At 35.0% G+C, this 23963-nt stretch overlaps 1 protein-coding gene across 2 annotated transcripts; it reads right to left on the reverse strand.

Annotated features, from left to right (window-relative positions):
- Positions 1-197: 197 nt before the first annotated feature.
- Positions 198-22868, reverse strand: stmA (Protein EFR3 homolog stmA). 2 transcript variants are annotated; one of them, XM_019052187.2, is made up of 18 exons: positions 22595-22868; positions 21274-21410; positions 18040-18107; positions 17131-17258; positions 16569-16719; positions 15805-15957; positions 14766-14872; positions 14232-14375; positions 13847-13925; positions 13092-13227; positions 12181-12458; positions 10907-11079; positions 9810-10041; positions 7539-7664; positions 6429-6615; positions 5882-6000; positions 4328-4486; positions 198-3648 (listed from the first exon to the last, which is right to left on the reverse strand). In XM_019052187.2, exons 2-18 carry the CDS (start codon positions 21374-21376, stop codon positions 3487-3489), a joined length of 2505 nt encoding a protein of 834 aa, XP_018907732.1. In that variant the 5' UTR covers positions 21377-21410; positions 22595-22868; the 3' UTR covers positions 198-3486. The 2 variants fall into 2 exon arrangements, with proteins under 2 accessions (XP_018907732.1, XP_018907734.1); XM_019052189.2 differs by lacking the exons at positions 21274-21410; positions 22595-22868 and adding an exon at positions 19190-19282.
- Positions 22869-23963: the final 1095 nt, after the last annotated feature.

Genomic DNA, 23963 nt, shown 5'->3' on the forward strand with positions numbered 1-23963 from the left:
ATGGTATTTTCCCTCTTCTGAAAAGGTTCTGAACTGGATCGAAGCAGCATTACTTTTTAGATGAGAATGGTATAGATTGACAGTTTGTGAGAAGCTCATTTACAAAGATAAATGAACTCCTAGACGTATAAAAAAGTCAAGAAATCTTGGAAAAATAATTTTTCATCCGTTTGAAAAAGAGAAAAATACAGGAGATGTTTAAGGTAAAATGATTATTTTATTAATATCCATATTTTTATTCATGGAATTTAATAACCACTGCAAAAAAATTTTCATAAATGTAATTGAAATAAAGTTCGATGAACAATAGACTATTTCACAAAAATATTCATTGAGAGAAAGTAAATTAATAAACAGATTCCTAATGTTGATAGCTTCATAAGAAGATGAAATGGTGAAGGAAATAACAAATGCACAAAAACTTAAAAGTATTCAAGAATAACTGAGCTGTTCATTCAAAGTTACAACCATAAAAATATACATGTAAAATTTTAACAACAATAACATTATTTAAAGAAACAACGCTAACAATAATTAACAATACAGGATGAAAAGTAGGTAATAGTTTGACTTGGCTGGATTAGGTGAAGCTTAGCAATTTACTTGACAGAGGAGACATTCATTCAGTCACTTGCTAGTGTCACATAAAGGGAGTTTTGACGATTGAATTTTAAGAATGAATAAAAAAATAACCAAGATTGTTCTAAGTAAACGACAAATTATTTTGAGGAATGTTGCCTGTTGTAGAACAATGTCTGTGACTTGGAATTTTGCAATATGTATTTTCCACAGTTTTTCTCTCTTTTTCGTCTCAATCTGTAATGAATATGTACTATGATTCTTAGACGTTCATCACTAAGGTAACCAATACACAGTGAATCATGCCATTCGCTAGCTTCACTCATTACATCACCTTGTTTTTTGGAGGACAATACTTCCATCGATACAAGAAAGGGAAACTTGGGGTCTACTGTAAGTGGCGCCAATTAAACTTGTTGGCTGGTGGCTCTTTCAGGAATTTTATAAATCAAAAGATTTGAGCTCAAACAAGAATTACTGGGACTCACATAAGTTTGGGATAAACTTAAATTAGCTTATTCAAGATGAAAATTTTAAGCATCTACAACTGAAAAAGGAATAAAGAACCTTTGTATACAGCAGAAAACTCGGAGTAACAGGAAAGTCTTTCACAAAAAGTAGATTAAAATTTAATATCTTTAAGTATTAACGCCAAGAGAAAAAAATAAATAATTACAGAATTTTCAGATACATAAAGAGAGGATACGTATTTTTACAAAAAAAAAAAAAAAAAAAAAAAAAAAAAAAAAAAAAAAAAAATTGAATAAATGAATACATCACGAAGAAAAAATTGTCTACCTGACAAACAGAAGACTTTACACGGGAGTGAAGTAACAATATAAACTTAAGTAAGTCTCTGAAAAAAAAAAAAATATTAACTATAGATAGAAAGTATTCTTGTAATATCCAACAGTCCCTTCTGTAAGATCATTTCTGCCCATTACCAGAATTTAATTTAAGCGTAACTGCTCGCGAATAGTATTTGTCTTGACTGTTCTAATAGATAGTATTTTTTCAGCTGAAAAACTGTTCATGTTGAGGATTTGATAAATACAGAGGATCGAATACTTAATACATCGTGTAAACTAATTAATCTTTTATTAATTGCTACACATCCCACTTTGATTTGTAATCTATATACTATCCTTACAGTATTTAAGACATGTTTTTGATTCTGAATAAAGAACTTTATACTCCCAAACCATAGATTATAAATTGCTGAAGATTTTTGTTCTTGTTTTTTGACATTGTTCTAAAATTTGGTTTTGCCCTGCTCCACACTAATTTCCTAGCAAGATACTAAAAGGTGAATAAATAGGTGGAACCAAGACCTTATTCAGAAATATTTATATTGATTTTAATTAATTTAATTTAATTTAATATTTGATTAAAAAAGCTAAAAGGCAGTGAACAATAACGACATTTCGACTAGTCTGCAGTCGTGAGTAAAAACGCAGAAATTCATTCAGATTTGCAGAAGACTTGCTACTTCCTGTTCTGGAAGATTCAGAAGTCATAACTTTTAAATTACCAAAAAAAAAAAAAACAATGGAAATAAATACACAGATTAAAACTATCAATCAAAAATTTGGAGCAATGAGTGTATTTGTTAAGAAGAAAACTTAAAAAATGTCGTTACCTTGGAAATATATTACTGAATTTACAATGTTTTTCATAAGGATAGCGGAAGAGGAAATCATTGCAAATTGATGTTTATGAATTCCTAAATACAACTGTCATCAGAGAACTTTGTGATAATTGTGGATAAAAGCATCAGAAATGAGATATAAATGGATAGCTGATTTGTAATGAAGAAAGAATCTATACATTATTTATATATTTTTTATAAATATAGTTGCGGTGTATAGTCAAATAAAAAAATTTGAAAGAAATGAATTTTAAAGCTGGCCATTTCTGATGAAAAACAAAAACTCTATCAGCATCCTAAAATCAGTTTGTAAAATAGGCGGGACGGAAAAGAAAGATCACAAGAATCAAAATACATATGTTGAGCCAAAGCAGACTTGCAAAACGCGCTATTCATGAACAAGATAAAGTTCAAAATTTAGTCCACTTTGGATCAACCTTTATAACACATGATATCTTGGATTCAGATAGGTTAGTAGATAAACCACCACCATCCACAACCGAAGGTAAACACATTTTTTCCAACATTTTTTGGTTCCAAGCACCAAAAGCACCACTGGAAGGTACTGTATCAAGGTGATTCTTATGTGAAACTTACACGCGTAAGAGCCACTTAACACACACCTCCTCCTAAAGCCCTTCAGGAAGTTTCCTCTATTTCTTGTACAAATTTTTTTGTGTAATCTTATGCATTTTAAACTTTTTCACAATTGTTTTTCTTTTTTTAAGAACAAAATTAATTTAAAACAATGTAGTTTTCATGGCTTACAGACTCACCAAAAAATCGAATTGCAATATTGCTTTGAATAACGCTTCGTTGCGATCTAACCAGTCAAATGCTGAGTACTTCATTGCATCAAATACCGTTTCATTGCAACTTTTATGAAATATGTACCCACACATACTTTCGAACTTTAAATTATGATCAGTGAATGTATACTAATTAACGCTTTAAGTATACACCTTGCATTTTTTTTAACATGAGAATATGATGATTCAGTAAGAAATGTCTTTCATCAGGAATCACCTTAACACCTGATGGTAAAAAAGTTACTTACTTTCATCAAATTTTTTGAATTCAATATTCAATACTGACACCTTTAAACATCCTACCGTCCTCAAAAAGCCACTTACTTGATGACCATTCTCTAAAAAATATCAATAGAATGGAGGTTCTAACAGCACCACCTAGTGCATGAAAAGGAAGTATACGTGATAATTGAACAAAACTCCAGAGAAAGATTCACAGCAAAGGCAGTATTAGTAGGAGAAAAGTTCCGGGAACAGGAGTTCATACATCGGCTTTTGACCTTGTGGCGATGTGACAGCTAAACGAGATTCAGAGGATGGAGATATGATACGAGAATCTGCATTCAATTTACTGAAAATCTCATTAATTGTGGCTTGCAAAGTCTCTTCATCCTGTATCACAAAAAACACAAAATTTAGTGAACTGTTATAAAAATTCTCAAAATTAGGGAAGTCAACCTGAGAGGATGTCTTAAAAATGAAAATATTACCTTTATTATCACAAAAAATTGAGGTATCTTCCATGTTCCAAGTTCTTTTTAATTATGATGCACCGAAAAAATGAGTTTGCGTCGGAGGAACATTGTTGACAGATCAATGGGTATTACCATACGTACTTATAACCCACATCTGCTGTTTTAGGGGTAAAACGCAAATTAGGGTATGATGTGGCCAGTGGGTATGGTACGCAAAAAAATAAAGTAACGCCAACTGACCTATCCATCTTGTGTCTTTGATGCAAACTGTTTTTTCTTTATATTCTGAATTTATTCATAAATTATTAATTTGTAATTACAAAATTTAATCTTCTATTAATCTTGTTGAATTTGAGTGAACCAAAATTATGTCATAGGCTCTTATATGTTCTTATTTTTTCTTGTAATTAGACTCAACCGTCTGCAGTTTAGATGTCATGGACGTATTTCTCAAAATTACAAAAGAAGATTTAAATCTTAAGTCAAGTTGCGGCTGAGATGGCTCTTTCAGGTAACAGAAGTCTGGCTTGCGTTCAAAACCGTTAAAAAAAACCAAGATTTGGAATAATGGCATAGATTAAAGACGGATCACTTACATCAATAATATTCTTCGTGACAAGTTCATTGAACGAAGTGGTTCTAAATGTTTCATACAATTGGTTTTGTCGCTCAGCTTCCCTTTCACGTTTTGCGTCTGGATTTTCAGAAATAATTCTTTTCATTGCCTCAAATGTCAAATCTTCATTGGGATATTTCTGAAAAATTCAGTCAATGATATTAGTTAAAAGTACTAGATACATCGGTTGCCAAAGCATCAATGCTAGACTCCAATCTGGATTTACACATTTTGTTTGTTCGAATTCAATGTTCCATGAAAAATGACACAAATATTTGGCTACAATTGAAACGCAACGCTCAAAAACTGCACAAGTCCATGGTCTTGAAATTTTGTGGGTAGATAAAATTGTTGAAAGTAAGCTAAAACAATGAAAATTATGTAAAGACTCGTTTTAGGGTTACTTTCCAACACCTGATAAGTATTATCGTCACAAAGCTGGAAAAATGGACATCAGCGGTTTTTGCACGACACAATTCAATGTACCACTAGACAAAGTGCTGCAAAATGCAAATTTAAGCTTCATCATGTATACATTTTCTCATTAAAATCTAATGTAGAGTGCAATTTGTGTGACAAAAATTACTGAAAGTAACTCCTAAAATAGTAAAGAATGCCTTTTGACAATCGCAAAGAGGGGTCAGAATTTAACCTATTGTGTGTGAAAATAAAGACAAGGAATAGGATGACCGAGTGACAAGTTTTCTTGTAGTTTGAAGTTCCCTACCTTTTCCATGAATTTTCAATGTTTATTTTTTACATAATTACTCATTAAAATGCTTCTCATGAAAAACATTTGGCGCAAAGTTACTTGAAATTGGAAAAATTCAAACTTCGAGAATTAAAAGGCGGAAATTCTAACTTTCACAAATAGAGTCTGCAGGTGCGATAGAAAATGGTTAAGATTCTCGACCAGAGTAAAGAATTTTAAGGTTTCTCAGCAATATTTTCTGACTTTTCAGGGTTTTCAATGACTTTCCAAGAACTTGTCACCCTGCGAAAGGAAAATTTAATTACACAAATTTTTGACCGGAAGAGTTGGTAAGGAGTAGGCAGGTCTCTGATCAGGGACAAGGGATCGGGTTGAAGTTCATGACTTAAGGGATATGACGACCGAGGAAAAGATTGACAGGAGTGACTGCGGAGGGATACAGAGTCTTCACTGAAGCTCCCAGTTTCACATTTCCTTGCCCAATGCCAAAATTTTTTACCTGCATCCAAGACCTACAAAAAAGATGAGCCGAATTCACAACTTAACGCTGTTGAGGAGATTTTTATAGCTACTATATACAGCTAGATTTTGGGTGATGGTAAAGACATTTGAACAGTTTGAAAGCTGGCCTTCAAAATATTTAGATCATTCGTGTAATTTAATCTTAAGCTAATGACATCTTTCAAAAATCCTAGCTTGAACAGGAACTTATAAATTATGAAGCCTTCATAAAAGTTGATAAGAGTTTGAGTTTTCTACTTCAACAAAGCTGCATTAACCAGCTCTAGTTTCTAAGACTAGGGGTCTTCTAAGAAATCTTACCCTCTGTATTCCTGGTGTTGATGAGCCACTATCTAAATTGGAATGAATGTCAGTAACACTTCCTTTCATCGCGGCGGCACTTTCAACCCAACTGTGTCTGTGACCTAAACTTGTTGCACCTGGAGAGATAAAAATTAATATTAGTATTATAGTCTTAGATTAAAAATAATTCCGCAAGTTTGGCATGCTGGGTAATGCAAGGGTCACATAATTGAGGACTTTTTCCATGAAAGGGCATATGAGGCTTCCAATTCTGAGACTAACAATAAGATTATGTAACGTAATTCTTGTCAAGTAACTTGTGCGAAAGCTCTGCCACGAATTTTTACCTGAATCCACTCTAAATTTTCTCCACTTTCATGTGAAAGTAAGTAGACTGTGAATGAATTTCATTTAATGCGAATGCAGTAAAAAATGGCACAATCTTAGCAGTGATCAAGTGATAAAATCAATATTATATATTCACACCATTATCCCTCAAAAATGCCTTGATTTTTTGTTTTTCGAGATGAAAATAAGCCCTGATAGGAAAATAATCAATACATACCTGGCAACATTGAAGGTGAGCTACTCAAACGAGCAGCATCCACTCCGGCAGACTGCAAAATTTCGATCAGTTGACTTTGTTCTAATAGGCATCCATTGGGGACAGGTGTTTCTGACTTTACTGTATGCATTTCTTCCATTGGAGGTAGCAGATGGAAAGCACTGGTTGATGAACGAGTCTCAATAATCTAGAAAACCACAAAACCGCTTTAATAATCTTATCTCGGTGATATAGACTTTTTTCAAAGAGGAACTATTAACTGGACACATTTATGCTAAAAAAAAAACAATGTTGCTCGCAAACCCTAAGCACATAGTTCTTTTTGATTTAAATGCATTCATTATTGAATCATCCATGGAAACATCATTCTCATTCATCTGCATACGAAAAGTAATGGCACATATCCATGGCAAAACTGCAAAAAACCGTATCTTGGTTGCTGTGTTTCAAAATGTCCGCTTATTTTAATTTTAAAAGGAAATCAAACCAACAACATGGCTTGAAATTTTTACAAATTATTCACCTAGAGAAAAAATCACCTATGTTTTTAAAAAAAATGACATTTAGTAGTTTTCAATACAGAAAACGCAGTACGACAGGAAGTCTGCAACGCAGCAAACCAAGGTAAGCATTCCTGCAGTTTCATCCATTCACTTTCAATGTGCTGCATCTAAAATAAGCAGAAAAAAGTTGTTCCTTGTTGCAAAATGTATGGAGTCCAACAAGTTCAGTTCTCATACAGTTTTTTTTCTTCCAATGTTGAAAGACAGAAAAAATTAGAAAAAAAATTGAGTTCCTGATCAGGTTTAAATTACTTTTGATCATGCTTCCATTTATTATAAAATAAAAATAAAAAATCTTCGACAAGAATGTAGACCAGATATAAGACAGTAAATATTGATTTTATTTTTTGACAAAAAGGCAATTAAAATTAGATTAGAGAAGTTCATTTGGTGATGTGATGAGACAATTAAAGTAATACATAGCAGCATCACGCATTTTAGGACTTTAAACGATTGGTTACAGTTCTCTATTTTCTGTGAACATTTTAGAAAGCACACAAGTTTGAATACTGCAATTAAAGTGTAGATGAAGAAAATAGAAACTAACCTTGTCTGCGTAATCTTTCAATGGAAGTGGAATGATTTTTGGAATCAAGGCGAACAAAGATATGACGAGTATGTGCAAATTATACATTTGCGATTCAGACAACAATGTACTAGTTAAGGCCAGATCCTGAAACAAGGCACAAAGTATTAATTGGCTATTTAGACAGACAACATTAAAAACAGGTACTTATACAATGCTGTCTTCCAGTATGACACCTGGGTCATTCCACGCCTAGGTAGTCCGGGGGGTATTTTTTTTCCCCCCTCCAAATGACCCAACAATATTTATTTTTGGACTCCTTAATACTCCTAAATTTTGGAAATATATGGGGTTTACATCCGTTTTGTTTTTTTTCTCGCAATTTTCACGTGTTTTGTAACCCCATTGGTTAGCTCCATCCTACTGTAAAAAGAGTGACAGTTTGGTAGCAATATTTTCTGGTGTTCCCGCCAAAACCAAGTTTCAGTTTATGTTTGCAGTTGTCAAGAAACTGATTCAATGTGCTCCTGCCAAGTCTCAATTTTTAAAAGTAATCACTGTGTATTATATGTAACTTTTAAAACTTAGTGTACTGACTGTCACACCCGTTACGCAAAACATGGGTTTTTTAATGTAACTATTTTAATTCATGTTATTTTGAGATGCTAATTTTTTCCGTACGTCTTCAAGTCAAGTACAGCTTTGGAGTATTTTTTCCAAATTTTTAATTCAACAATTGATAGGCAAAACTGCGTAACGGGTGTGACACGTTACGGGTGTGACCAATGAGAAGAGGCTTCAATTATGCAGATGTTGCCTCACTTCTCACCATTTTTTCTATGGTTTTCACAAGAAATACACTCATATGCACAATTAGAGGTATGTATACATCTAATAAGAGAGAGATCGCCATTTTTTTTGCCATATTTCAGTATTTAAAGTGAATACACCTATCTCAAAAGGACTTCAAATAGAACTCGTTGAACTCTCTCCGATTGGATTGAAATATTTTCACTTTACTATAGACCTAGACCTACCGTACCAGGATTTTTTTTTTGGTTAATTTGGATCATGCGAGGTCCAGGACCGCGGGGACGAAAGGGGAATCCTACCCGAAGAAAAGCCCTGGGACGGTAGGTCTGGGCCACCCTGTAGAAAAATGTAGTTTTGGCATGTTCTACATTAAAATGCGTCAAATTGCTGATTGATTTACTGCTTAGGATTGACTACAATAAGAGTATGAAAAGAAAAGTAAGTTTTTTAACTTTTAATTTCTCTCAGAAATGATGGACCTCAGAGAGACAATCTGTCACACCCGTTACGTCACACCCGTAACGCAAACGGTAGGCCTGGGCCACCTTGTAGAAAAATGTAGTTTTGGCATGTTCTACATTAAAATGCATCAAATTGCTGATTGATTTACTGCTTAAGATTGCCTGCAATAAGAGTATGAGAAGAAAAGTAAGTTTTTTAGCTTTTAAACTCTCTCAGAAATGATGGACCTCAGAGAGACAATCTGTCACACCCGTTACGTCACACCCGTTACGCAAACTCTCCCATTTTTCAAGGAAAGAAAAAAAGATAATCGAAAACGGATCATCGGCAGATGAAGCAAAAACCCTTGGCTTCATCATATAATTTAATCAGATTTTTAAATTCATAAAATTCGCTGAGTTTTCACTTTACACTCACTGAGGAAAAACTCACTTCCAAAATCGGTCACGCCCGTTACGCAGCCTTTTAATTTTTTCCTGAGGAATGGAACAAAGTAAAAACAATTTCTGATAAACTAAAATGATCTATAAAAAAAGTTCTTTCTGCTACTGCAGATAATTTTTTAATTAAACCCCAAGAAAGAGTTCAAATTCTTGTTTAAAGTTAAATTGTTGTCACACCCGTTACAATGGAATGACCCACCTGCTCTTATCACCACTTTGATGTGAGATACACTGATGAATATGGAAATAATGTATAATTCAGTTTCGTCAAAGCAGCATTTGATTACTACAACATGTAACTTTTCAGTTAAGTAAATGCCATATTTTGATGACTAAGATATGAGTAGCAAAAGAGACAATTTATGCAAGAGTTAAAAGGGAATGTTAGTGGCAACGTAGGGTGAGAAGGAATCTGTATATTTGCATTAATCTGAAAAACAGCACACGATAAGAGTAATATCTCTACTACTCCATTTTATGGAAGACGACTTGCAGAAAACTTGAAGCAAGAATTTCAGTAATTCAAAGATTTACTCTTCATTGGATTTGTAATCTAAAAAACTTACTAACTCACCTGAATTGTTAGAATGAAGATAAGAAAATCTAGCACCATTTCTTCTGAATAAAGTTCAACCAGCAAAAGGGCTAACGTTGAATAAATTGCTTCTATATTATCTACATCATTGTTTTCGAGCTCTAAACTTTCATAGAGGCTTATGTAGAATTCGCGACCGAATTTATGCATAAATATAGCATCCTGCCGTGAACAGCTAACAAGCACCAAATCTAGATTATTTACATCAGTCCTGGAATAGAAAATAAAGGTTATACAATAGAGGCATGGTAGAAAGTGCATTGATTACGATCATTCTACTGAAAACTTAGCTTGATAATGGTCTCATTGTGATTAAATGTCTTATTAATGAAGAGATCTCAGGTAGAGTCGATGAGCATGATATCATGCTGAATTGGTAAGGCATGGCAGAGAAAACCAGTATGTTATCTGCATAATACCAGCGTGATATCATGCTGATATCATACAAATATCAAATAGGAGAATCATTGATTCACACAAAGACATCATGTTGATCGACTTTACTAGGATTATGCTCTGTACGTGTAAAAATCTGATTTGACAACCATCTTGAATTGGCAAACCTAGAAAATATTTCATTTTCTGAGATACAAATTACCTACTAATGCTTTCAACATTAGGTACCAATTTTTCAGATCAATCCTCTGAATATTTTTTTTTTTTTTTTTTTTTACATCAATACCAACTTTTCAAATATGTAAGATACAAATACCTTTATTTTTCCCCCATTTTTTTTCTTAATTTATTTTTCGGTTTGTTTGAAGAGGCGAATAGATATTACTGTATTACATGCAATGTCCTACTACTGATTCAATATTTAAAGTCAAGATCCAATAACTGAAACTTGCTGCAAATTTATTGCTATAGATTATCTCCAGAAATGGCAAATGTAGTGGGACCAGGAGGATAATTATTGGCCAGCTTTGAACAATTTCCCAATCATCCATGTATCTCTTGCATTCAATATATATCCTACCGCTCATCATCCATCCCAAAAGTATTCTTTTAAACCTTAAAGGTAACTGATATGACAAAATACAAAAATAACCAAAATAAGCAGTAATCGTAAAACTTACGTTGGTTTTGTGAGTCTACAATAATTGTCGTGTCTATCTAAAAGGGTATGCAGTATACGGAAAATTAGTAGTCGGATATCACAATCTGCTGCGGTAACCATTTTTAGCAATGGTTCTAAAAATGATTGCGGGAATGTTTGCGTCATCTGAACGGAATTATATTTTGTGCTCACCTAAATGGGAAAAAAAATACGTCTCATTTTATTACCTATCTTGGACGGACAAGAAGCTTTGTAAGTATATCACTCAAGGCAAATTGTTGTTGTTGTGATGCAACAAATCAAATTCTCTTACTTTTGTTTCTTTTAAAGTATCCTCTACATATTGAGAGAATACCTTTCATCATCATTGGTTTCAAGTCCTTTGAGATGGGACCCCATAGATGATGGGATTTCCTTCTTATAGAAGTAAATTTCTAATAAACAATTAATTAATTTTACTTAAAATGCATTTGATTCAGGGGAATTGATATAAACAGCCCATTGCTATGAGATATTATAACAGAAAAATCAACATCCTCCTGAAATCACGAAGTAACAGATGGATTCAGTGGCTATATCCTTCAAAAGTTACGATAGAGTAATTAAAATCTAAGTTGCCCGCTTGAATCTCAAATAGCTTTGCTGTACTTTGAAAGCGTAGTAAAATTGAAACAGCCGATTAGAGGATCAAATTTTTTGAGATTGAGGTTATGTTTCTGTTTACAATTGAACCGCAAATATATCAATCTATTAAATGATGTAGTCACTAAATCAGTTTATTGCATTGCTGATCCTCTTCAGACCAGAAGGGATTACTGAAATTAGAAATACGAAGGCGTACTGGAAAGTTAAGAATTCAACAGACATTAATAATATTATGGTCAGATACGATAAGTTAGGGGTTCTAAGGACGCAGAGATTTTTTGGCTTCCTCTTTTAAAAAAACCTACTTCCACGGGAATTTCAACATGATCACCTTTTCGAAGCTTTGTGTGCACATATTGCTGCAATTTTGCAAAGTGTACATGATTTTTAGAGGAAGTTTTTGCCAGCCTTACCATTTTTAGAAATTGCTTTCATTGCGATCCCATTTTCGAACGCAACCCACCCAGTTGCATAGTCAAGACGGTTGTAGTCCTGCTTCACAGAGTGATTTGCTTTTGACCATAACTACATATATTACTATGTCCGTTTATGTTGGTAACTATCAATTGGCCTTATTGAAGATATGAGATTTTGGTACGACTTAAGTTACCCTTAGCTTTTTTTCCCCAATTTCGATGACAAACTTACCATCAAAAGGGACTGGAGACAGATCCTTTGCAGAACTATATCTTTTTCTGCTAAGTTCCTGTTGCCTCCTGAAGCCGAGGGTACTTTGGACATGATAAACATCATAATCTCTATTTTTTGATAATTCGGTAAGTGAGCTGCAAATTCTCCCAAGGCATGAATCAGAGCATCCTGATACAGCTGCTCTTCGTCTTGCTCATGGCCTGTAGGACGTTGTCTACCTGCTGATGTCCGTAAATGCGCCAAGAGAGAATTGATAATTTCTAGAACAGTAGGCCCTATAAAAAAAAAGAAAATGATTTGTCAACCAGCTAGCATCAAAGAGCAGAATTTTTTTGAGAACAAACTCTAGTTATGTATCTATATTGTCTCCTGATGTTTAGAAAAGTGACTCGTCAAGAAATTATATTCACTGCACTTCAATTTTGAATAAAAATAAATACTGGAACCAGGGGTTTTTACTTCAAGCAGATAAACTATTTTTAATTATCTAAGATACTAGAAACTAAGGGTGTTCAAATGAATTCTTGCCGGAACACTATCAGTATCGTCTCTTACCGAAACTGGTGGCAGTACCGACAGTGGCGATGATATCGTTAACTGCCGGCCTTACCAGAGTTTCGAGAGCTCGCTTTCAATGCACTTTTGCCCCATGTGTCGGTTTGTCAGATTGCCTGGCGCGATGGCGCGTAAAATAGATGTACAAATGGCAACAGCTCATTTTCATCGGCTGCGAAAACTCAGATCGCTATTGGTAAGAGCACTTTTATTGTACCTTTTTCTTGACGGAACTGTTTTGGTAGCTTACCGACAACCGATAGAACAGCCCTACCAGAAAATGTAACCGCAAAAGATTTTTCATAAGCGATGGTCCAACTTAACATACAAATTTCTGATGAAAAAAAACTTACCAACACTATCACTAGCCGCAATTGCAATAATTTTTGCTAAAACTTCTGCAATGCTGGTGCGAATTTTGATTGCAGTTTTTGAATTTTTATCTAAATGAATAATCAGACTCTCCACAACTGTGTAGGTGTATTGAGACTGCAAAAAAAAAAAAAAGGACAAAAAGCTTAGAAATTGTAACAAAGAAAAGGGGAAAACGCACACTGAATGCAGATTCAAGCTATCCTGAATGGCTCAAGCAGGACAATACGACACTAATACTTGGCTTCCTTTGAAGGTGGCTCATCATCCACTTAACTGACGAGTAGCTCTGCTCAGGCCAAATGAGCAGTAGATGAAGTCTCAAAAAAGTTTGCATTGATCGTCTCGGACAGTTCAGTGGGAATTCTCCTGCTTTATTTTTGAATTTTACATTTTTTTGCTTTGAGAAAAGAAAATCTGTAAGTATATAGGCTCTTGAAGCTAAAATGATAAAATAAAGGTATCTTTTTTCAGGGGTTGCTTCTACTTTCAATGAATGAAACAAACATTTAGCATCCTGCTGATAATTTTTGACAGAAAAAGTGAAAGACAAACAGGTAAAAATGACATCTAAGAAATATTTTGAGCTTTCTGAGGCCAATCAACGAACAAACATGTCAATCTCTTATGAAATATCAGGCATCTGGAATACATGAGTTCACATTAACGGTAGACTAAAAATTTACAAAACGGATGCTGTACCTTGAAATTAAAATTAATAATGTTGAAAACAAACCTGAATGGAAAACATTAGTATTTTAAAGACATGAACAGCAAATGTATTTGGCAGCCACAATCCATGTAAATCTAAATGCCTGGAAACAAAGAAAAAACAGAGTTTAAAAATACTATGTATTTTGAATACAAAAATATACACCAATGCATGTAAAAACACATGTGCTTAAAAGTGTGTACACAAATGTTATCTGTATTTAATAATACAGTTTTAAATTAATTTAAAATAGCCCAAAATAATACAGTAAAATCACAAAACTTGGTAAAATTTACCAACATACTTAAATTTACTTGAGTGGTATTACTGAAACTTATATGGTGATGTGCGTGTTCAGAAATAACCTGAATTAAATATGCTTACAAAGAAGAACACAAATTGGACTCACCTCAGAACTGGTTTGATGACAGAATCAACGTGACCGAAACCAGCTCTACCAACAAGTTCTCGGAAGACAGTTTCAGCAGAACTCGGCGGGTCTATATCGCAGTCGTCAACTATAGGTTCATGATTTTCCGAGTCTTTCTCATACCTACAAAAGAAGGTGAGCATGATTTGTGAGGTAACTGAGATAAATAAAGATACATAAATCAAGTTAGCTCAGAGAAAGGAACTTGGTGCAAAAAAGATTAACAAGTGGTAAAATTTGATGATGAACTGTGTTACTTCTTGTTTGAGAAAACGGACTTATCAGTTAATTCTTTATTCCAGTACAAATATTTAATATATAAGTATTTCTGACAGGTTGAAAACAGCTCTGTTGAACAGAGATTTCAGAGATTCAAAGAATTCAAGAGGCATTTCTAAGATTCATGGTGAAGAATGGATAATACTTCGCACCGAGAGAGGAAAAATAATGTGTCAACACCTTTAAATTAAAAATACCAAAATAAGAAAGCATGACAAATACATAGGTACGAACCTTGAGTCCTGCATGTTGTAAAGTAATGAGGGAACAATTTTATCCATGTGAATCGATTCCCAAATATTTTCCACTAGATCATCAGAGACCGTCTTCCTGATGACTCCCTGAGAAAAGACAAAAAATACTACTAATGTAGGCAGGCTCATCAAAAAAAGCTGGTAAATCTACTGACTGTCAAATTTAAAAATAAGGGGGAGACGTAAGACATGTAGGATTTATTGAGATACTCTATCCTAAAATATTTTGGACTGACACGCTAGAAGGCAATTTTTCTCCTGACAAAGTCTTCTATTTTTTTTCATTTTATTATTTAGGTCAATGGCAAAACTATGAAACCACGTACCTCTGTTTATAACATTGCAGACTTCTTGTCCTACTTATTTTATTGTTTTTTAAGAAAATTAGTCAATGCAATTGCTTGAAAACTTCTTTGCTTTCTCTTCTGTTAGCAGAATACATACTGTATAAATTTCAAGCTATTAAGTTGGTTTGTTTGTCTTTTAGAAAATAGAGTAGGAGCGGAAATTTTGAGCACTGAACTTGAGACACATGCTTTTGCACTCTAGCCATCAATGTGTCTTATCATTTTGAAATGTAAGTCTTCCATTTAGTATTTCTGCCATCTTTATTGTGGAGGGTGGAAGTATTCAGTTAACAACAGAAATATTTTGGATGGGTCGCAAAAGAAGATTTCTATATTCAGAATTGATGCAAAAAACAGTCCTCATTTGTCTTCATGATATTTCTGCTGATGAAAGAAAAAAAAAATTGCTCTGCAGCAAGTCAAAATTTCTTTCCATGTATTGAATTAAAATTCTACAGTCGAAATCAGATAGTAAAGTACAGTGGCGTGGCATGAATGATCGATTATTAATATTTATCCATTTGAAGGGATGCTGAAGAATCGATTATTAAGGTGTTTGTTGCGAACACCCTGTATATTGATCTTTTTCCAGGGGTTTAAATGGCAGATCAATCTATATGTCACAAAGCACTCCACACCACTGGTAAAGTATCTCATTTCATGTGGGTTTACCTGGAGTCCATTGATACCGGCAACTCGTAACTGCGTTAGAGTCTCTGGAGAGGGATGGTTACTGTGGCACATGGAGGAAAACTTAGAAACAAAGAAGTCATACCGTCTGTGGTAGGAAGGAGTGTCTTCTTCAATATTTGCAAACTTAACAAACTGCAAAGTAGAAATGATACACAAATTAGCATTCTACACATCACCATACAAAACAGACTCTAAGTCACTCATCAAACCTTGAAGATACACTTTACTCCGATCAATTTTATATTTTATGCACCTGATGAAAATTACTTGAATGGTCCGAATAACAATAAAATCATAAAAAGAAAACCACTTCTTTCCTTTACGACGGTAATTATTCTTTTGTCGATTGAAATTGAGGAGATCTGCCCCCATTAACTAACACAACTAGAAGCAAGTAGAACCCCTTTTCTTCAGCATATTAATCATCAAATTTTGATCTAATCTGAGACAAGTAAAAAGGGAGAAGCATCGATATCTGATACAATATTTTCTTCAAAAATTACATTAATAAAACTTTAGAGCAGAGAAGCTGCCAGAGACGAATTTATGCAAACTTATAGAAATCAACTTTTCAGCTGAGAAATCTTTTAAAACATCCAAAAGGGAACCTGTGTAGTTTTCAAAATTTAGACATATTTTCCTGATGTGCCTAATTAACATAATGCTTCATTAACACTTTAAATTCAAAAAGTGATTCAAAGTGCCCATTAAAAACATATCAGAAGGTCATTGAATCGGCTTACTGATTGTGTTGCTAAAATCTGAAGTTCCGGTTCACTTGATTCTAATAACTTTTGAACTGTCCTCAGGAAGCTCTCCACAAACAAATTCAGCGACTGAGCATGGCATGCCTGCAGCAACTGATCCATGGCCTCCATTGCAATTTTTACAAATCTGAAGCAGATGAAATCGTACAATTAAGCAAGTGTTGGTAAGATAAGGTCAATTCTGGGACAAACTTACAAGGAAATAAGAGAAAGGAAACAACTATTCCATACTCCAATTTACCTTTCCTGGTAAAATGTTAAATTTGTTGTTGAACTGTAAAAATCAATGGTTAAATTGAAGACAGTTGATTAAAAGAAAAACTTTCAGACACCTTACTTATATTCCGGGTAATATTAATCATTAAAGAAGACTTAACAGTTAAAATATCCATTACAATATACCAGAGCGGAGATTTAAGTCATACGTTTTTATTTTATAGAGATCCAAGACATGAAGTCCCTTAAAAGGTTCTCAGAGTGTTGATTATTTCAAAATAGGTTGTACAGTAATAAAGTATAAAGAATTCAGATATCTCACCCATATCTCCTCCTTGATATGTCACGACTTGCTTTTTCCAGGAGATACTCGCCAATACGATCCAATTTTTCTGGAGATGAGATCGCATAAAATGCTAACTTTTCCATATTGTTTTTCACAAGTCCCTCCTAAGGAAATAAAAAAAAAGAATTGATAACTAAGCTTGAAGACTTATACTAAAGAGTAACAGGTGGCAAGGTTTTGTTACATAGAAACAATAAAATACATAGACGAATATCTCAAATAAGTAGGCAGGTATATTTCTTGAATAGCAAATAAATCAGAGATCAAACATAAATGTCAGATTCTAATTATTTAATGCTTATGACAACTGGAGCAGGTCTCTACCGCACATCTGATGACGGGTATTACTGTGAATTGTTATAAGATCAAAATAAAACATGAAACACTGCGGTGACTTTATATTGACATTGCTATGTCACAGAAAAGCAATATAGCTTACTTTATTCCCATTTCAATGATGAAACTGCTGACCACATATCTCAGTTTTTGACAATGCAGACTTCTTGTCATACTTTATTTTTTAATTGGAAAACTATTCAACGGCAAGTCTTGAAAACTTCCATGATTTTACTGCGCTGTGCAAATAAAACTTCAATGAATGATATTGATTTGTTCTCCTTCACAAAAATAAGATGAAAGCTGAGATTATTAGACACTGCAAACAAGATAAATGGTCTGGTAGTCTGGATTTGTACCATTGAAAAAGGTCATGTCATTGATATTGTTTGAATCCAGTCCAATAACTGAGCAACCTTAAGTACGGTGATGCCATCACTAATGGCATTCATTCAAGGGAAATGATTAGGCAATTAAAAACCTCTACGTCTGCTAGGAATGAACTATTAATCAATTTTATAGATTTACAGGTAACACATTGTGACATACCTGCGGAGAGTTTGGATAAATATGGTCTACAAGGTGCTTGTAGCGAGGGGTTCCCATTCCAAAACAACCTGCAACAATGAGTGTAAATGATTAGTTTGTGATGATGGAGGATTTCAAATAGGATCACTCTTAAGGCAATTATCATAAAACTATTGAGGCTGAAACTTAGGAACCTGTAAGGTGGACCAACCTCTTACAATGTCTGCTTCAACATTAACTGGCATAACAGCCAAACTTGATGATGAATTATAAAAAGCCATCATAGACACTTAAAAACTATAAGAAGAAGAAGAATAGAAGAACTAAGCTGCATTTTCGAAGAAAAATATTTGGGACCGTTTGCAAACGGAAGTACCCGATTCCAAATGGCCATTGACGGGTTCCGTTTGACTTACCCGGTGACTTTCGTGTTTTTACATATGAATGCCCTACGTTTCTACCAAATGCTCAACGATCTTTGGGGGTCGTTGAGGACCATTGAATTGCCATTTCCAATAGAAGAACCAATAGGAATCGAATAAGTTGACATCGGCAACATAGCTCTACTGAGGAGCAAGTAAAAGTGTACGGCTAGTTCAAACAACAGATTATATGCGACAGCTGGGATTTGCGTCCGGAAAGATAGCTCCCTATGTATATTGAAAGAAAAGTATTTCACTGGGTAAATCCGTAGCTGCCATGTGATGATTTCCACCAACAGAGCAGATACCAAATCGCAAAACTGATAAAGGGAAACATAACCTTAAATCTGCCTGAAAACATTACAAATCTAATCATGATGAATAACGCATGTAGTTCCTGACAAAATTTAAAGTTGTCAAAAGCATATTCTTTCTTGTACGTCGTTTTTCCCTCGACCATTCAAATGATCACTTTAATCTGCATGCAAGAGATGAAACACGCATGGCTTACTGCATTGCAGTAGTAGCTCACACTGCTTCATTCACATGTCTGTGATTAGAGAGAAAAGAACCTCAGAAGTAATTTTGATAGAAGCGAGAATACTTTAATCACATTGGCAGTCTTTCTGAAATATAAAGGTTCCTTCAAAAACATGATGAACAAATTAAATAATAAAATTTAGTCTTTAGTTGTGAAGTATTGAGTAAAGTTTACAAAATCCAGGATGAGATGATGAAGAGCTCCTTACCGCAACACATTTTTACTGAGTATTTTCGGACACAAAGGACGGAAAATCGAGTGGAGATTCGTTACATGAAAAACTTAAAGCTAAAAGATGAAATAATGCCCTTTTTTTTCTCTATGAAATAATGCAAATAGAAACTGATAAGGGTGTAAAAAAGAAACACGGCCTTCGCCTTCCAAGAAGAATGTCAACAAACAATTACGTCAGCTGACAGGGTCATTATTTCGTCACCAGAGAGCGTGGAGTGCAACCTATTTTATGTATGTATGTTTGCGTTATGGGGTTTTGAAGGGATTCCAGGGCTGCGTTTTCCAGTACGCAAAGGCAAAGCTTAATGCTAAAAACGCTACATCTTTTTACTTATTAGGATTTCTTTTAATTTTCTGTTGTACTATTATAATTTACTATGATCTTGACGTTTTCGCTAAGTTCCATTTTTTCTCCTTTTTTCTTTGACTTCGATAATTAAAAATATGCAGACTACTTATTTTGCCTTTATTTTCCTTATTTTTCCATCCGTTCATTTTCTTGTAGAAAAATGTCACAGAAGACGCGAAAAAATTAAAGTTCATTAAGTATTATTGATTCTTCTACTTACGGTAGGGGTGGAGGGTTTTACCATCAACACGTGATAACCAGTCTATATTTCGACACACAAAGTCCTTGCGGTATGAAATTGGACCATTGTGAAATAGTTGGATATTTAGAATAGAGGAATTTGTCTGTGATCCCGAGCTGCCCTTCGAATTCGACCGAATTTAGAGGTGATTGCCAAAAAAAGGTTTGAAGCAGGAAGTTGCTTGTTTCGTTGTGGGCTGCAGTCAGTTACGAGCATCATGAAAGTTTTTCCTGAATGTCCAAAAAAAAAAGTCCCCACCTATGTGCGCTTTCGCGGCTTTCCGGTGCTCTATTTTTTTTTTTTTTTTTTTTTTTTTGTGGGTGAGCCGAAGGAGGGGAGGGGAGGAAGAGTCCGCGGGTAGCTCCTAAAATTCAGCGATCTACCAGTTTTAGGACGAATATTTGAAAACCATTCTCTACCTTGAAAGGTCCATGGTGAAAAAAGGTTTGAAATCATCGTCTGAGAGCTATAAAAATAATCGAGGTCGTCGCAGCTTGAACCCTGAAAATTGGAATTTTGTTCAATAATTTAACGTCTAGATGCCCAAGCCTGATTAAATTGACTCGAGGATTGCTAAAAACACGTGCCCTGTGGGTTGTATAGGGCCAGTCATGAGCTTTAGATGTAGGTCTACACTCTACAAATACATCATAAAAGAAGTATCAGACATCATATTTGAAAAAAAATCGATTGTCAACACAGCCGAAGATAATAGATAATGTAATCGAGCCTTATTTTTCAACATTTCTGCCAAATCTGAACGACACCTCATTTATTGGCAGCATGGAGCGGAGGGAGCATTGCGAGTTCACGCCTCGCGCCATAGCGCCTTCAATTTTGCAGATGCCACGTGGTCATCCATCAAGCACGAATAGTTGTATCTCTGCGCCGTCATCAACGCGCGTCCTTTCCCCTGCTCGATTTCCATATTATGCTTGTTTTCATTTGTCTTATTCGTATTGGTGTACGCATCACCGCCGAAGATGGGAAAGACTTATTCGGGTCTCGTTTTATAAATTTTTCCCCAAATGAATCAGTGAGATCGAAAACACACCAACTCGGTAACTCGAAAATGCTCAATTTTTATAGAGGGCATTGAAGTTAGCGCAGCTGTTCTTGGATCTTGGACTTGGACCTTTAAAGTGTCTTTAAGAACTTGTCTTTCTGTACCAAAAATATTTTTCACAGACTATTTTTTTCACTTACTGTGCAGTTTTGTATGTGTCTTGATTATTTTCATTTTTTCGAGTTGGTGTGTTTTCGTTCTTACTGATTCAAATATGAACGACTCCTTACTGGGAGCATAGAGCGGAGCATTGCGAGTTAACGCCTTGCGTCATCGCGGAAAGAAAAAAGTATACCCTACCTTCAAAAACTTGGAAATAACGTAGATAATACTTGCAAACTATTAAGATCGATGTCTTTAAATATTGGTTGACCTGGCAGAAATAAGTATTATTCTACTCACATTTTGAGTTATTGGAGGTGCACTTGGACACGATTGGATTATCGACACAAGACTGCGGTAATTCAATTTGCCGATCGAAGCAGCACTTCACCACGATAGCCATTTTTGAACCGGTCCTTCAGAGAGAGGTGTTAGCTCTGTGAAAGAAAACAAAACCAAAAGTCAAAATAATTATTGAGTGTTCGAGGTTCAAAGAGATGAAGGTTCATGCGGGCGATGTTTAACGGAAGGAAATCGAGTGATATGGACTTGGAACTGAGAGAATTGGGTTTGAGATTTTCATCCCTTCATGACGATCACGAGGAGAAGTAAATTTCAAGGCAAATACCAAGGGCACTGTTCCTATTCCGACAGTGCCTTAGAAATATCATTCGGCGCTGCGGTTTTTTTCACTTTTTGAGAATGTACAATTGTACAATGAAAAAATACTTTTTTCCTTCAAACAGTTTGTAATAATGTCTGTGAAGCAGTATTACAAGGGAACGCTCGGGCGCCAAAGGTGCCCCCCCCCCCCCCTTCGCCCCCGTCTGACAGCTCTGGAGATGCTCTGGTGTTTTCCTTATTTTCTTCACTTTTTGCGAATACAAATAAATGCACTGTTGAAACTTTGACTTTCTAAGCCTAAAAAAATTGTAAGAATTGTTGATGTAAGTAAAATCACTGAATCTCAGTCTTAACCTCCTGAGTAAAATTTGAGCTACTTTGATTTCACGCTTGTAAATAAAAACGATAATCCTTAATTTAGGTAATAGAAATTCAACTTCACGATTTTGATAAATAAGTCGCGGGCATTTTAAGATATGTTCATGCTTGTACGCAGGGGATCTACGCACACTCTACAGAAAATGATTTTTAAGGATTGCACCAAATTTTCAAAATTTTACAGCGGTGCGTTACACGATGCTCCATAATTTTTTTTTAAAAAGGAGAATTTGAAGTCGCTTATCGCATCGGCGGAAAAAACTCATGAATAGGTAGTAAGAAAAGGCTTTATTGGTTTTGGGGGAGATATTATAGCAGGTCAATGAAATGAATAGAAACTATGACTCTCACGTGCATTAAAACAATAATGACTTCGACTGATTTCACCTACCCAAACATTAATATTAATGAAGGGCTATTCTCCGCCAAGTTCAATGCTATCCTTGAACATTTAGAGGGAATAATAAAATCAACAGAGGTTATCGTGGGGAAAATGTGGCGGGAGAAAATATTCCTCCCACAGACTCGCGAAACAAAACTTTACACATAGGTCTATATTTTTCTTTTTCTCACAATAAACGCGTTAAAATGTACTTAATAACGTATAATTTTAACGTACCTGCATCTATTATGTGAAGATTGAGTGGCTATTCCGCGAGGGATGGTAAAAAAACGTCACCATAATTTCAACGAGCGTTGTTTTGGGGGGAATTCACCCGGAATGAGGCACTGCTCCCGTGTCCCAGTTTCGGTGGGAACAAGTGCCAGCAACACCACTACAAAGGCTTCTTTACACAGTTGCTTCTATTTGCGGAGGCGTGACCCGACTATTCATCCTGAAAACGTTTCGGCGCACTCCATGAATGAAAATCCGGAGAATGAACGCAATATCTTCGTGAAGGGGAGTAGTGCGTCAAGTGTTGAATCGATTCGGTGCGAGTAAATGGGACGTTCTTCGGATGGGGCACATGCGCCCTCGAATTTTCCGCACTCCCGCAGTGCTCCCCTGGTGGCCGCGACGAGAACTAAAGAGTAAAGGGGGCACAGCGCGGGGGATTCCCGCTTGTGAAAATTGAGACATACTGTCAAACTTTTTTTATTTTATTTTTAGAGACTTTTAGATTCTTGGAGTGGAGCTTTTTTTAAAAAATAATTTCTGCGTTTTAAATTCTTTCCTGCAGAGTTGTGCCTGGATATCAATTCCGGGTCATAGGTGGATCGAGACATTTTTAACGGAGGGGGGCGGTAGGGGGGTCCAGGGGACTCCCCCGAAAATTTTCGAAATTTTTAAGCATCTAACGTGCAGTTTGAGTCCATTTTGTCTTAGATTATTATCAGATACAAGCATCCTGGCAACAAGTGAGGCATGACGTATTTTTTGAGAGAGGAAAAATTCTATATTAAAAAAACGTCTCGAGGCAGTGAGGAGAGGAATCTAAAATTCCAAATTTCATATTTTATATCTCCTCATAATTTAAGAAATTCATGAATGATTTTAGTTTATATTTAAGATTCATCTCTTCTAACTCTGATATTAACTCTTTGTCTCATGAGCTAATCGTTGATAGTGGAGAGAAAATCTACATTGCACAGTATTTTCTCGACTATAGAGTCGGTTGGAATCGATTTTTATGGTTTTTTTTTTAAAGTAAGGAGATCAGACTTATAATGTTCCGCAAAAATCATTTCTTGCTTTGATTCAATTTAATACTCCAGCATAGAAATAAAACTGAAAACCATTTGTTGCTTTCATGCAACGCTATGCAATAACGGGTTAATTCTTTGAATTATTCTTTCGCATGTAAACATGAAAAATAGAGAATACTTGGATTAAGTGAGATGAAACAATTATAATGGGCAAAATGCGGTTTTATCAATGATGGAAACCATCTGACGATTTTGCATATCGAAGATCAGAACGAGTCGCCTTCGCGTCGCATCGTGTCGTGGCCATACAACCCCCCCCCCCCCCTCCCACCCCCCAATGC

The sequence above is a fragment of the Bemisia tabaci genome, chromosome 5 (assembly GCF_918797505.1).
Source record: "Bemisia tabaci chromosome 5, PGI_BMITA_v3".
Classification (NCBI taxonomy): domain Eukaryota; kingdom Metazoa; phylum Arthropoda; class Insecta; order Hemiptera; family Aleyrodidae; genus Bemisia; species Bemisia tabaci.

Excerpts from the sequence above, each read along its gene's own strand:
- stmA (XM_019052187.2), bottom strand. The coding sequence starts at position 21,376 with ATGGCTATCGTGGTGAAGTGCTGCTTCGATCGGCAAATTGAATTACCG. Across the intron at positions 18,108-21,273 it reads CACCTCCAATAACTCAAAAT|GTTGTTTTGGAATGGGAACC; the intron begins GTGAGTAGAATA and ends TCATTGTTGCAG. Across the intron at positions 4,487-5,881 it reads CAACACCAGGAATACAGAGG|AAATATCCCAATGAAGATTT; the intron begins GTAAGATTTCTT and ends TGAATTTTTCAG.